Source organism: Geotrypetes seraphini, chromosome 2, assembly GCF_902459505.1.
Source record: "Geotrypetes seraphini chromosome 2, aGeoSer1.1, whole genome shotgun sequence".
NCBI lineage: Eukaryota > Metazoa > Chordata > Amphibia > Gymnophiona > Dermophiidae > Geotrypetes > Geotrypetes seraphini.
The window spans coordinates 167,666,959-167,680,402 of NC_047085.1; the positions used below are offsets into that span (position 1 = coordinate 167,666,959).

Sequence of the window (13,444 nt, forward strand, 5' to 3'; positions counted from 1 at the left end):
GTATCCGGATGCGAGGGAAAAAAGATGGTTTGAGCATTTGTGTCTCTCATAATCACTATCTCTCTTCACTTATCTCCCCTATGATCCCCCCAGTGAGCTCTGCTCAGCTGGTAAGTTCCTTCTATCTGTGCCCTTCTTTTCAACTGCCAACTCCAGACTCCATCCCTTCTGCCTTGCTGCACCATAAAACAAGCTGCCTAAATCCCTATGACAGGCTCCATCTCTAGCAGTGTTCAAGGCCCGTTTAAAAGCCCACCTCTTTGAGAGTGCTTTTGACTCCTAACTCCTTTTACCTTGGGTTATGCATCCCCTACCCTCTATGTCATGTCTGTTTGCCCAATTTAGATTGTAAGCTCTTCCAAACAGGGACCGTCTATAAATGTCAAATGTACAGTACTGCATACGCCTTTCTGTGCTAAATAAGTGATAAGTAGTAGTCATAACTGTGCATGGTGAGGAAGATGGCTGCTGAGGTTCCAAATTCAACTCTCTGAGGGCATCCGTAATGACATTTGGGACGGTAGCCAACTTGAACAGTCACTGCACTGACGGATTGTCTCCCTGGTCGAGAGCAATGATTGCCTTTTACTCCTGGTCCCTGACAGGAAACTGGAATCTTCCAGGAAGAGTCTGATCTTCAGTTCTCCCAGTCCTGCTTCGTGTGGTCACACAGGCTGGGAGCTGGTCTCCTGTGCAGCAGAGAGAGACCTCCTGAAGAGGCATCTCTCCCAGGATACTGGGCTTGATGGACCTTCGGTCTGTCCTAGTATGGCAGTTCTTATGTTCATGGCGCTTATTATTGCAAGGTGGGGAAAAAAGTTTAAGTTGCTTGACTAAAAATCATTGTACATTAAGCTCAATATTTGCTTACCTTTTTTTTCTGTAAAGTTTTTCCTGGTTTCAAGGAATCTAAGTTCAGCTGTGCATGAATATGTTTCATCTGTTCCATACAGCTGTCTATGAGGTCAGCTAAATGAAAGAATCACAGAAATATGCTTGTCCTAAATTAGTTTCAAAAATTTTATGTAAATAGTGTAACAATTATAGTAACTGATGACATTGAAAATGTTTTTAAAATAATTTTACAAGTGAAACACTCATGCTAGCTAATCTTGACGGAGTATGTGAATGACACCTAGTAAAGAAAGTCATTTAAAAATATAAAAAATACTTTTGCATATTGTTCATTTTGAATGGTTATTCTACATCTTAAGTACCAGGAAACTAACAATTCAAGGAACGCTGTTCTATTATTCCCCAAGAAAAACAACAATGTTTCACATATTGTTTAAAGTTAACCAGCAATTTAAAGGGAATCTGAACTTTTATGATAAACATTCTATACTTAGGCAGATTGCCTTCCTACTCAAGAGTTTACTGATTAGAATCTCTCACCTTCATATTTAAAGATTTTAGCAGGGTTGCACAGAATAATTTCAAGTTTCAGATTCCCTAATCTGAGTTTTGTGGTTCCCTGGTTTTTATGACATTTATAAGGTTTAAAAAGGGATTTGTTCATGTATTAATAATTAAAACAGGCTTATTTGATTTATGGTTTGAATCTGATAATTGCTCAAGGTTAAGACTATACTGTTTAAGAAACACACATTATCTAGTTCAGAGGTTTCCAACACATAGTACGTATAACCCCAGGGGTATGCGGCACCAGCATTTCTCTTCCCCCCACATCACCACTCTTTTGTCTCCCCATCCCAATGCTTTCTTTATTATAACTTGCTTGCACAGCCGACTGCATTAGCGCAGTAATTCCCTCAGTGCGTTTGCTAGGCTGGGTCCGCCTACAATGATGCAATTTCCTTGGAGGTGGGCTGGCCTAGCAAACGCTCCAAGGCTGCCACAGGGAATCGCTGTTAACACTGGTAGCTGTGCAGACAAGGAGAAGGAGGAGGAATAGAAATAGAAATAAAAAGGGAAACATGCAAGCCACAGGGTGGGGGGTGTAGGCAGAAAAGAATAAAGGATGTACAGAGAAAAGATGGTAGGAATGGAGGGAGAATAGGGACAGAGACACAGAGGGGGAATGCTGGATGAAGAAGTAATGGGGACACAGAAGGGCAATACTGATCACAGGAGCATAAAGGGATAAGGACACAGAAGGTAGATGCTGGACACAATAGATAGGGATGTAGAGGGAAGATATGCCAAATGGACAGGATACCTGCAAAGATAGAAGAAAAAAAGAAATAAAAACCAAAGAGACACTGCAAGAAAAGTAAATAGAAATAAAATACTCAAGATAAAAAAGGTAGAAAAAAGTATTTAATTCTGAATTTATTAATTGAAATGTTTCTGTGTAGAAATCTTGTAGCAATGCCATTGTTCTGTTTTCTCAGTAGATACTGTATTAGTGTTTTAGGACTTGGTGTAATATTTACAGTGTTATTTCACACATAAGATTGTTGCTCTAAGGCAGGGGTGTCAAAGTCCCTCCTCGAGGGCCGCAATCCAGTCGGGTTTTCAGGATTTTCCCAATGAATATGCATGAGATCTATTTGCATGCACTGCTTTCATTGTATGCTAATAGATCACATGCATAGTCATTGGGGAAATCCTGAAAACCTGACAGGATTGGGGCCCTCGAGGAGGGACTTTGACACCCCTGCTCTAAGGGGTACTTGGCTTGAAGAAGTTGGGAAACACTGATCTAATTGATTAAATTTTATCTCAGGTTCAGTTTTTGACCTATGACTTTGTAATTCCTGGAATAATTGTATCAAGTTTCTTATTTTTGTAAATCATTTTGAACTGTAACAGGTATGAGTGGGATAGAAATACTGGATAATATAATGCATTGTAAGGTTTCCTATTTTGTTTGAATTCTGTGGTCCTACTCCCAGCCCTTCATCAGTGAGCCCATAACAGACATATTTGTTAAGCAAATTTATTCTATCCTCAACAGCCTCAACATACACCCCCCCTTCACCCGCGAGTCTCATGTCACCTTTTGTACTGACTCTTGTCACTAACATCTCTAAAAAAAAAATAATTTTCCTATTTTTACTGTATTTGCTATTTTTCCTTCCATCTTCATCTTTGCTTCCTGACTGTTTTTCCAGTTATTGCTTCTTGTCTTCCGCTTTCTGTGATCTGTTGCAGTTTTTGAAGGCTAACCTCTTTTTTCTTATCTTTTGCGCTTCTTTGTTCTTAAACCACAGCAGCCTTCTTTCATCTTGTTTTAAATTACTTTCCTAGCAAAAAGGTTTGTCTCTCTTAAAATATCTCCTTCCACTTTTGTCCATTACTTTTCTACTTCCCCCAGACATTCCCATCTAGTTAATTCCTCCTAGAGGGGGCTCTCACCTTAATGTTTTTGTTTTCCTCATGTCTAGGTACCTCCATTTTTGAAGGAACTATCTCTACCTGTCTCCTAAAAATAAACTAAACCATCTGGTGATTACTAGATAGAAACATAGAAAAATGAAGGCAGATAAGACCATATGGCCTATCTAGTCTGCTTTCCAATACCATCTAAAATCTCTGTCTCCTCCTTTCTTGAATTCAGATACACTATTTGGGGCAAATTTCTTTAAACAGCATCCCGATTGTAGGTAGTGGTAGGTATCTTACCACTGTCTAACCAGCCAATCGGGCAGCATTCTTTCTACTTTCTAAAAAAAACAATACACTAAAGGCATCTGTCGTGGGTGTAGGGAGGTGCCCAGGGACGCTTAAGCTCTCCCAAGGCAGGGCGTGGTTTCACTTGGAAGTGACCTTGGGTGAGCTTAAGCAGCCCCTAGGCATATCCCTAGTGCCTATCCCAGGCCCTCTGAATTCAAACACAGTCTCTGTTTCCACCATCTCTTCTGGGAAGACTGTTCCACACATCTACCACCCTTTCTGTAAAAAAATATTTCCTCAGATAACTCCGGAGCCTATCTCCTCTTAATTTCATTTTATGCCTTCTCATTGCAGAGTTTCCTTTCAAATGAAAGAGACTCAACTCATGCACATTTATATTATGTATATTTAAATGACTCTATCATATCTCCCCTCTCCCGCCTTTCCTCCAAAGTATACAGATTGAGATCTTTAAGTCTGTCCTCATACGCCTTGATGAAGACCACACACCATTTTAGTAGCCTTTTTCTGGACCAACTCCATCCTTTTAATATCTTTTTGAAGGCGCGGCCTCTAGAACTGTACACAATGTTCTAAATGAGGTCTCTCCAAAGTCTTATACAGAGGCAATACCTCCTTTTTCTACTGGCCATACCTCTCCCTATGCAACCTAGCATCCTTCTAACTTTCACGGTCACCTTTTCAACCTGTTTGGCTACCTTAAGATCATCACATACAATCACACCCTCAGAGAGATCTCTATTGACCATTACCCTATGTCGCCATCCACTCAACCAGCTCTTGATCCAGTCTGTCACTTTGGGGCCCATACCTCAAAATGTGCGAGTTTATGTAGTTGAGAAAAACCTTCCAATAAGCCCTTACTGGTGAATTTCCTTTCTGGCTCCTCATCTTTTTGTTCCTTCACTTCTTCCCTCATTTTACTTCTGTCATTCTTCCAAGGTGATTAGTTATTCATTCGTAAGTTCTGTAGATTCTTGATCTAACTCCTCGACATCCTACACTTTGCACTCCAAAGAAAGTTGGAGTGCACACAGGTTTTCAGACTGATAAATTAGAAATGGTTTCAGCTTAAACCCTGCTATGTTTCCGCCAAGCAGCATAGTTAGCCAATTCTTAAATGCCTTAAAGCCAGGCATGAATTTGTCTTCTTTGTGAATGTAGGTGCGTTCTGGCATCCTTTTTCAGAATAATCCAATTTTGTCTACATAGAAAATCGTTCTGGTTCATACTCTTCTTCTGTAATTATTTTTTCCAGACTTTCAACAAACTTTTGTGCTCCTTCTTCATCTGTACTGTCACAATCCTGGCATCAGTACCAGCCTTGTGCTAAGTAAAAACATTAAAATCACCCCAGTAAAGCTTGTCAGGGCTGATCAAGGTAGAACTGACATACACAGCACAAAATTGAACCCCTATTCTGAACCTGAGTATAGTACTGCTGCTAAAAGACTGCCAAGGAACACTGCTAAGCACAGCCAGAGAAAACTGGGCATGGCTCCTTTAAGCACTTCACTTTTAAAGTTGCTGGCTAAGCAGGTTGAGAGCAATATAGACCAGAGCAGCAGCCCTCCCCCACACAGAGCTAGGAGGGGCAGGCCATAACACAGGGAATTTGAAGCCTGGGAGCCTCAGTTGGAAGGACAGCCCAAGGAAACAGACACACTTGGTGAAGCTTCTGATACACTTCAGCCTGAAGATGTGGTAATGTAGGAACCTGAGGAGGTGTCACAGATAGACCAGGATAATGCTTGGGCTCACCTGAATCACAATATGAGGAGCCTATGGAAGTGAACTATTGATTTCCTGATTTGAACAGAACTGTTTGTGTGCTACAAATTTAAAGGCTTTTCTGGGTTTGGTGTGAAAAGCTGAGTTTGGTGTGAAAAGCTGTTTTCTTTGGTGGAAAGAACTGTGAACAATGGCAAAGTCAAGGAAGCTGACTGGCAGGGTGTACTCAACACTACTGCAGTTATTTGAATGAAGTTTTTTGTTTCTTTTGCTGCTATTAAAAATATATATATTTTTGGTGTCTCATGGGGAGGACGAGCCGGTATTGCTTGTCCTCCCCATGAGAGAGAGCCGATTAACAGGTATGAAAGAATATATGAAATATTCAACTATTTAAAACAAATGTTTAAATTTACGGTGTAATAGAATAGAGTATGTGAGTTGTAAAAGCATTTAGTAATTTATGTTTTATATTGCTTTTATGCTCCTAGTACCCCTCCTGACGAAGAAATTCTCGAAACTCGAGTTGGGGGGTAAATGTATCCTGAAGGAGTGTAAAGCACAGCACTACAGCACTTTTTGCACAAGGTCACTTTTATTCAGTGGTTATAAACAAAATTTAACTCAAAGAAAGACTATAAATGAACGCTTAGAAGCTCTTTGAATAACCACTGAAGTTTGTCACTCACGCACAAATGACTACAATGTTGAAGCACTTTATGTATGTATGAAAGAATAAGAAAAACATTTTTAAAGAAAAAGAATAAAGCTGAGATTTTAGATATTCTTTGTTAATTTACATTACATATGATGGAACTGTATATGTTGTCTTTTTTTGTAAACTGCATAGAGGATAATTTGGGCTCTGATAGGTGATAGGCTCTGGAGTAATCTAAGGAAATACTTTTTTACAGAAAGGGTGGTAGATGCGTGGAACAGTCTCCTTGTAGAGGTGGTGGAGACAGAGACTGTGTCTGATTTCAAGAAAGCCTGGGTTAGGTACATGGGATCTCTTAGAGAGAGGAAGAGATAATGGTTACTGCGGATGGAAAGACTGGATGGGCCATTTGGCCTTTATCTGCCATCATGTTTCTATGTTTGTAAGTACAAATAAATAAATAAGTTCTCTTCATTACAGTCTCTATATCCAGAACTGTGGCCCCCTTCAAGCAGTATTAGGGTTTCTATCACCGGCAACTGCAGTAAAAGCTCCAATGCTCATATGAGTGTCAGAGCTTTTACCATAGCAGCCAGCAATACAAAAAACTCTAACGTGGCTTGATAAAAGAGGGCCTGTATGTGCATTAGTATATACAGCTTTCTAGATGAAGCTTTTTTTCCGTTTCTATAGAAGTATTTGATGTTTTACTCATTTGAAGGTTTTGTTTGCCCATCACAATGATCCTAGTTTAAAGTCCTCCTCATCAGCAAAATATATTAAAATGGCAAAACAAATGAAATATTGGTTCTTATTGATTTTATTTTCTTTACAATATACTGTGGGAGTATGACCAAAGGTTTACCTTGTAAAGCAAACATTTGAGCAGTTTTGCTGACAGCCAGCAGCAATATCAAGGTATTTGCAGAAGCTCGTCTCAGCATATCCTCAGAGAATTTTCCTTCATAACTCTACAAAAAATAGGGTAAATGCAATATAATTACTGCAAACACATGCTAAAACTGCTCTCAAACAGCATTTCTATTATATTTCTTTTGGCATCAAATTATTTCTTGTATACCATCTGAAAATAACATGAAGTAGATTATTTGTAACAGATGTTTTCTGAAGACAACAGTTCATTAGTCTCACATGAGTCATATGACTGTCCTAGCATAAGCTACATTTGAAATTTCAAGAGGTTCCTTGATAGGAAATAGCTTTCCACTGGGCATTGATGGAAGATCCCCTACAGTGGTAGCTCCACAGATCCCTCAGTTTTATACATTAGCTGCGAGTAGGAAGAAGGCAACTCTGAAAGGAAGATAGGGTGAACTGCTGTTTTCTGAGAACACCTCTTAAGATAATAACGTAAGTTTCTTTAAATATGAAGTTCATTAAAATCACACACAGAGACTTCTGTAGCTGTCTTCAAAAAAGAATGAGAACAATTTATTTTCATTTACTTTTAAACAAGACAAATAATCCTCTACATTGCAATCTTGAAATTGCCTTAGTAAATATTTCAATGGCCCTTACTTCTGAGGTCTTGATGTGTCCCTTCAAGCTCCAGCTTTATTAAAGTAACAGATGCATGTGCAATATGCTTACCTTTTAAGATTATACCCCTAACACTATAGAGATTCAAAGAAACAAAATGCTGGGTGAATTTTCTAGGGGCTTGAGTTTGTTCCAGATAAGAGGTGAGTGCCTTTATGAAATCAAGCTGTGACAGCCATTTCACCTTTATGAATGTATGCCCTACAGAAAAAAAATATTACATGTCTTAAGCCCAATGCTTGGGAGTATCCTTAAAGCCCTAGACTTTCAAAAGATATGGCAAAGACAGATGCTTGAGTAGAACAAAGGTACTCAGACAGCCTGACTCTGAGAACTATTTCTTCAAAAGGGTCACACCTCCTTGGCCATTGTTTCAAACAAATACCAAATTGTGACACAGAAAGACACTGGAAAATATATTAAGACCAGTACTTAAGGCAAACAAAAGTCTTTTAGGCTTAGTGCTTGGACAGACAAAAGGAATCTGGCTCCATGGACCACAACTTCAAAACAATCACTCTTCATTGGTAATTAGGAGATATCAGAAATCAAAGTGTGACACAGAAAGATACTGGAACAGTTAATGCAAGTCTACAAAAAAACAGGCTTCAACCTCCTGCTCTCTCTTCTTCTCTTCCTCCTTCAGCCTCTTCTCACCTATACCTCCTCCCCCAATTCATTCAGACAGGACCTGCTCAGACACTTCACTTAGACACACACACACACTGAAGTTGCTGTGTAACCACATTATACTCTATATTTGTAATAAGCCTATTTCTATATAACATATCCTTTTCCACACCACCCCTGGAAGGCCCACCATTTTGAAGAGGTGGGCCTGCTGGAAAGAGGGAGTAGGCATCCCTCTTGCCAGATTCTACGACGAGGTTTGAAGGAGGGGCTGGGGGGTTGCTTGAGCTGAGGGGGTTCTTGTTTGTGGGGTGGTGGGATCTTCATATAGGATGGGGAGGTATTGGGGGAAGCACCTGGGGGTGAGTTGGGGGGGGGGGGAAAGGGAGTGTTTTCACCTCCATTTACTTTGTCAAACAATATTTTGTAATTATAGCCCTCCGTTGATATTACCTCTCTCTCACACATGAAGGATAAGGGAATTCCATAACTTGAATTTGATGCAAGACTGTGCATTAACTATCTATTTTTTTCTTTTGATAGACCCTGTTTTCTTGCCAAGAATTGCTATTTACTTGTCTTTATAGTTGAAATTGCAATAAATATAAATTAGCAGCCCATCTTTATGAAAAATAGATGCTCATGGTAGGAAGATTTACCAACAGAAATCATAACAATCACTGGCTTTTATGAAGCAGCAGTAGGGAGTTTTACCATGGGCCAGCATGGTAAATGTTCTGATGCTCATTCAATTCCTATGAGCGCTGGAGCATTTAACTAGCCGGCCTACGGTAAAACGCTCTACCACTGCTTGATAAAAAGAACCCAAAGTATTTTAGCATATTTCTCCCTTTATCAAAAATAATGAATCCTAAGGATTTTAACTGAGAGTAAGAAAACTACCACACTATAAATAACTGAAATACATACCTGAAGAATTAACTCACAAAGTCTGCTTCCTAGTGGCACCTTTCCCTTAGTCTCATCTAGTAGAATGGTCAATGATAGACTTTGCGGAGTCCATCGTTCATCATGGAGCTTCATTTTCCCTCCCTCAGCTAGGAGAACAGAAAGGAACTCCAAGCAGGCCGCTGACAAGTTTGGATGAATTGTGGACAGATTTACACATTCAGAAATTGTGTCTAAATATCAAATAAAGATAATAATTTAGTGTTTTACATTAAAACATATATATATATATATATATAATCAATTTAAACTATATGGTTCAAGTACAGATTTTTATTTAAAAATTTATATACTGTATATTACCTATACGGTTTCCATAGTAACAAGCATAAAATGTTATACAAACATACATAATTCAGTTGTTAAAAAACAACACACTTAAAAATGGTCGATAAACATAAGAGATCTTCAAATCCAGTTTGAATATAAAATTTCAACTCAAAAAGGCTTCACAAACAGTTGAGTTTTTAACATTTTCTAAAAATTAATTCTAGCAGCACACAAATGCAAAATTCCTGGCAGGGTATTTCACAGCTTTACACCCGCTATAGATAATATAGTCGCACCAATCTTAATGTGGGGGATTAACATATTACCTTCCAAACACACTGTAATTTCATACTGTTTTCTGATCTCAGACTTCTTTTAGGCTGATAGATTTCAAAAAAAATCTTGAAAAGCAGCAGGAGAGACTTGGTACAAGGTTTGATGAATTATGGAAAGAATTTTGAATTGGACTCTGTTGTATTGGTAACCAGTGCAACTGCTTCAATACTGGTGTTATAGGAGTCATTCTAGAAGTACTTATGTATCAGTGCTTATTTTTGTCAGTACCAGTGTGTTTGAAACAGCTTAGTCAGTGGTACTTTGTGTGCACTTTGTGATCTGAAACATACAGAAAGATAATACCAGATCTGTATAAAGTACAGTATATAGATATAGCTCTGCATGTATTCTCAGTTGCAAGGCCTTGGTTATGGAATTCTTTGCCGGACATGTACAATTTAGCACATCCTTGTGACTAATTAAAAAATCATTGAAGACCTATTTGCTTGTGTGGGCTTTCTCTTGAAATATGATTCTCATTGGCAGTAGAGGTCTGTGATGTACCATGCCTGTGCTCTAGGTCTTTATTATTCTTACCAGTTGGCTTTAATATGCTATAAGTGGGTATCATAATAAAATTAATTTGTAAAGCTTCTAGATAATATTGGATTGGATTTATTACATTTGCTATACCACTAGTACGTGAGTACTAAGCAGTTTACAATACTACTACAATAGAAGTGGAGGTTACATAAAAAAACAAAACTAAAATACATTAGGGATAGGAGTTACATGTTTACAAACCATTAGAGGGTACAAGAAAGGCAAAATTGATAGAGGGCATGAAAGCACAGGAAATGAGAAAGAGGGCAGGGGTAATGAAGATATTAGAATCAGAGACACAAAGATCATTGTTGTAAATGCTAAACGCTCATACTCAGACTATGGCAAATAATCGCCTAGGGTTCCATAGTTTGTGGAACAGAGTTGATTTCAATTGTTTACAGCAGAGTTTCTCAACAAGGGGTATGCTGCCTGGCAGAAGGCAGAAAAAGAAATATTGGATGCCCAGTCAGATGGAAGGGCAACCAGAGACTCTGAAATCACCAGACAGCAAAGGTAGGAAAAATGATTTTATTTTTTTATTTAGTGATCGAATTGTGTCAGTTTTGAGAATTTATTATCTGCTGTCTATATTTTGCACTATATATTTGTCTATTTTTCTATAGTTGTTACTGAGGTGATATTGCATATTTTAAAGTCATCTGCCTTGACCTCTTTGAAAACCCCCAAATATAAATTATAACATTTTCTCTGCGTACAGTGTGCTTTGTGTTTTTTTATTATTTTGTAGCTACCATTATGTATTAAGATTATGTGTGTATATGAAAAATGGATGGAAGAAATTGCATTACAATTAGTACTATTATTATGGGGATGGGTCAGGGGCGGAGCTTGGGGGTACTCGGTTGATATTTATTAGACTTAGGGGGTACTTGGCTTAAGAAGTTGAGAAACACTGGTTTACAGAAGGAAAGGTAGGGTATTCTCTTCAATGAATCCTTGAAGTATGGAGTTCCATGGATTAGGACTCGCATATGAAAAGGTTCTCTTTCTAGTTGATTGTAGTTTTATATCTCTCAGGCCTGGATGTGTGATATTCATGTCTACATATGTTTTATTGTTCACCGTTTGGGTGCAAGCAGAGTATAAATGTTTTAAATAAATAAATTACTTGATTGAAACTTGATAAAGGTACTGTGGAAAGTGTAATTGCAAAAGAACAATGATCCATACCTAAGGGCACTATGTGTATCAAATGAAAATATTTTTCCAGAGCATTCTTTGGAAGCCTTTAGACATGCTTAGGGGACTTCTTGTTCTAACTTCCTACAAAATGTACTACAGAAATAGACACTATTTCTTAAAAGGCAGGTGAATGGATTTTATGGATCCCTAGCTTTCACCATTGCCTTTTCAACCTGTTTGGCCACCTTAAGATCATAACATTCTACCACACCCAAGTCCTGCTCCTCTTTCGTGTACAAAAGTTCTTCATCACCTAAACTGTACCATTTCCTTGGGTGTTTGTAGCCCAAATTCATGACCTTCCATTTCTTAGGATTAAATTTCAGACCTTTCTTCAAGCTTCGCCAGGTCCTTCCTCATATTAGTCACACCATCAGGAGTGTCTACTCTATTGCAGATTTCGGTATCATCTGCAAAGAGGCAAATCCTACTTGACAGCCCTTTAACAATCACTTACAAAAATGTTAAAAATAGGCCCAAGAACCGAACCCTGAGGCACACCACTTGTAACATCCCTTGTCTCAGAGCAATCTCCATTGACCACAACCCTCTTGTCACCTTCCACTCAACCAGTTTCTAACCCAGTTTGTCATTTTAGGGCCCAAACCAAGGGCACTCAGTTTATTTATTAGACATCTGTGTGGAACACTGTCAATGGCTTTGCTAAAATCTAAATACACCACTTTTAGAGCACTCCCTCTATTCAATTCCCTGGTCGCAGAGTCAAAGAAATTAAGCTGATTTTTCTGACAAGATATGCCTCTAGTGAATCTATGTTGACTTGGGTCCTGTAATTCTCTGTCTTAAAAGGGTCTCCATTAATTTACTTACTACAGAAGTCAGACTTACCTGTCTGTAGTGCCCTACTTTTTCCTTACTTCTACTTTTGCAGAGGGACCACATCTGCCATTCTCCAGTCCTCCAGTACCACTCTCGACTTCAGAGAAGTATTGAAAAGGTCAGCCAGTGGAACCACTAAAACTTTCCTAAGTTTCTTCAGTATCCTCAGATCTACACCATCCGGCCACATCACTTTGTTCACCTTTAGGTTAGTTAACTCTTCACAAACACAATCCTCTGAAAATTGATCAGTGTCTACAACACCTCCATCCCTATTTGTGTTTGTCTTTTGCACGCGGTCTAACTCCCAGAGCTTCAGCTGCGAATAAAGAACAGAAATATTTGTTAAGCAACAAGGCGGTGGCTGCTGCCGGAAGGATGCTGGGCTATATAAAGAGAGGCGTAACAAGTAGAGGAATGAAGGTGTAGAAACCCCTATACAGGTCGCTGGTGAGGCCCCACTTGGAGTATTGTGTTCAGTTTTGAAGAGTGGCCAAATACAGCATGGGGGAATGGAGGTCGATGTTGGATAGGCTTGAACAGTCTGTGTTCCGCAAGTAGCCAAATCCAGCATGGGGGAATGGAGGCAGAAGCCAGACATAGTTGTACAGTCTGTGTCCTGAACATGGCAAGAGACAGGTGAAGGTTTGACAATTCCAGTGTGATCACTTTATTGACACATACTGCGAATGGGGGGAATGTGCAACTTAGGAGGGAGGGGAAGGTATCTTGACTGATAAATTGAATATTTTCAGCAATACACCACGTATCATTCCCATAACTTTTGGCTGCCTATATGTTTGGCATGATGGTGACTTCACAACCAACATTTAAACAAGGGTGATCTGGGCCTCTACAGAGTGGAGGTCACCTAGTTGGGCAGACTGGATGGACCTTGAGGGTCTTTGCCATCATCTAATATGTTACTTTGCTTCAGCTATCAGGGAATAATCACCATTAAGTTTAACTGAGCAGATCCCAAGAGAATGTTCAGCAGCAGTTATCCAGATAGTGCTATTCAATATCTGAGTTCTGGCTAGATAAACCAGTTAAATTGGACTATACAAAAAGCTGTCCTAACTTTGTCTGGTCAAGCCTAGC

The 13,444-nt window shown here is 39.0% G+C and overlaps 1 protein-coding gene across 3 annotated transcripts in view; it reads right to left on the reverse strand.

Annotated features, from left to right (window-relative positions):
* The window catches only part of RTTN (rotatin), a 385,080-nt gene that overhangs the window by 78,833 nt on the left and 292,803 nt on the right, over window positions 1–13,444 (reverse strand). For 2 of the 3 annotated variants that reach the window (XM_033934249.1, XM_033934250.1), the window contains 3 exons: window positions 9,110–9,321; window positions 6,855–6,960; window positions 872–969 (listed from right to left, as the gene is read on the reverse strand). In XM_033934249.1, the coding sequence (XP_033790140.1) occupies window positions 872–969; window positions 6,855–6,960; window positions 9,110–9,321 (416 nt within the window). Of the gene's footprint in view, window positions 1–871; window positions 970–6,854; window positions 6,961–9,109; window positions 9,322–12,528; window positions 12,663–13,444 lie in introns of those variants that run through there. The other variant, XM_033934251.1, reaches the window with a different exon arrangement.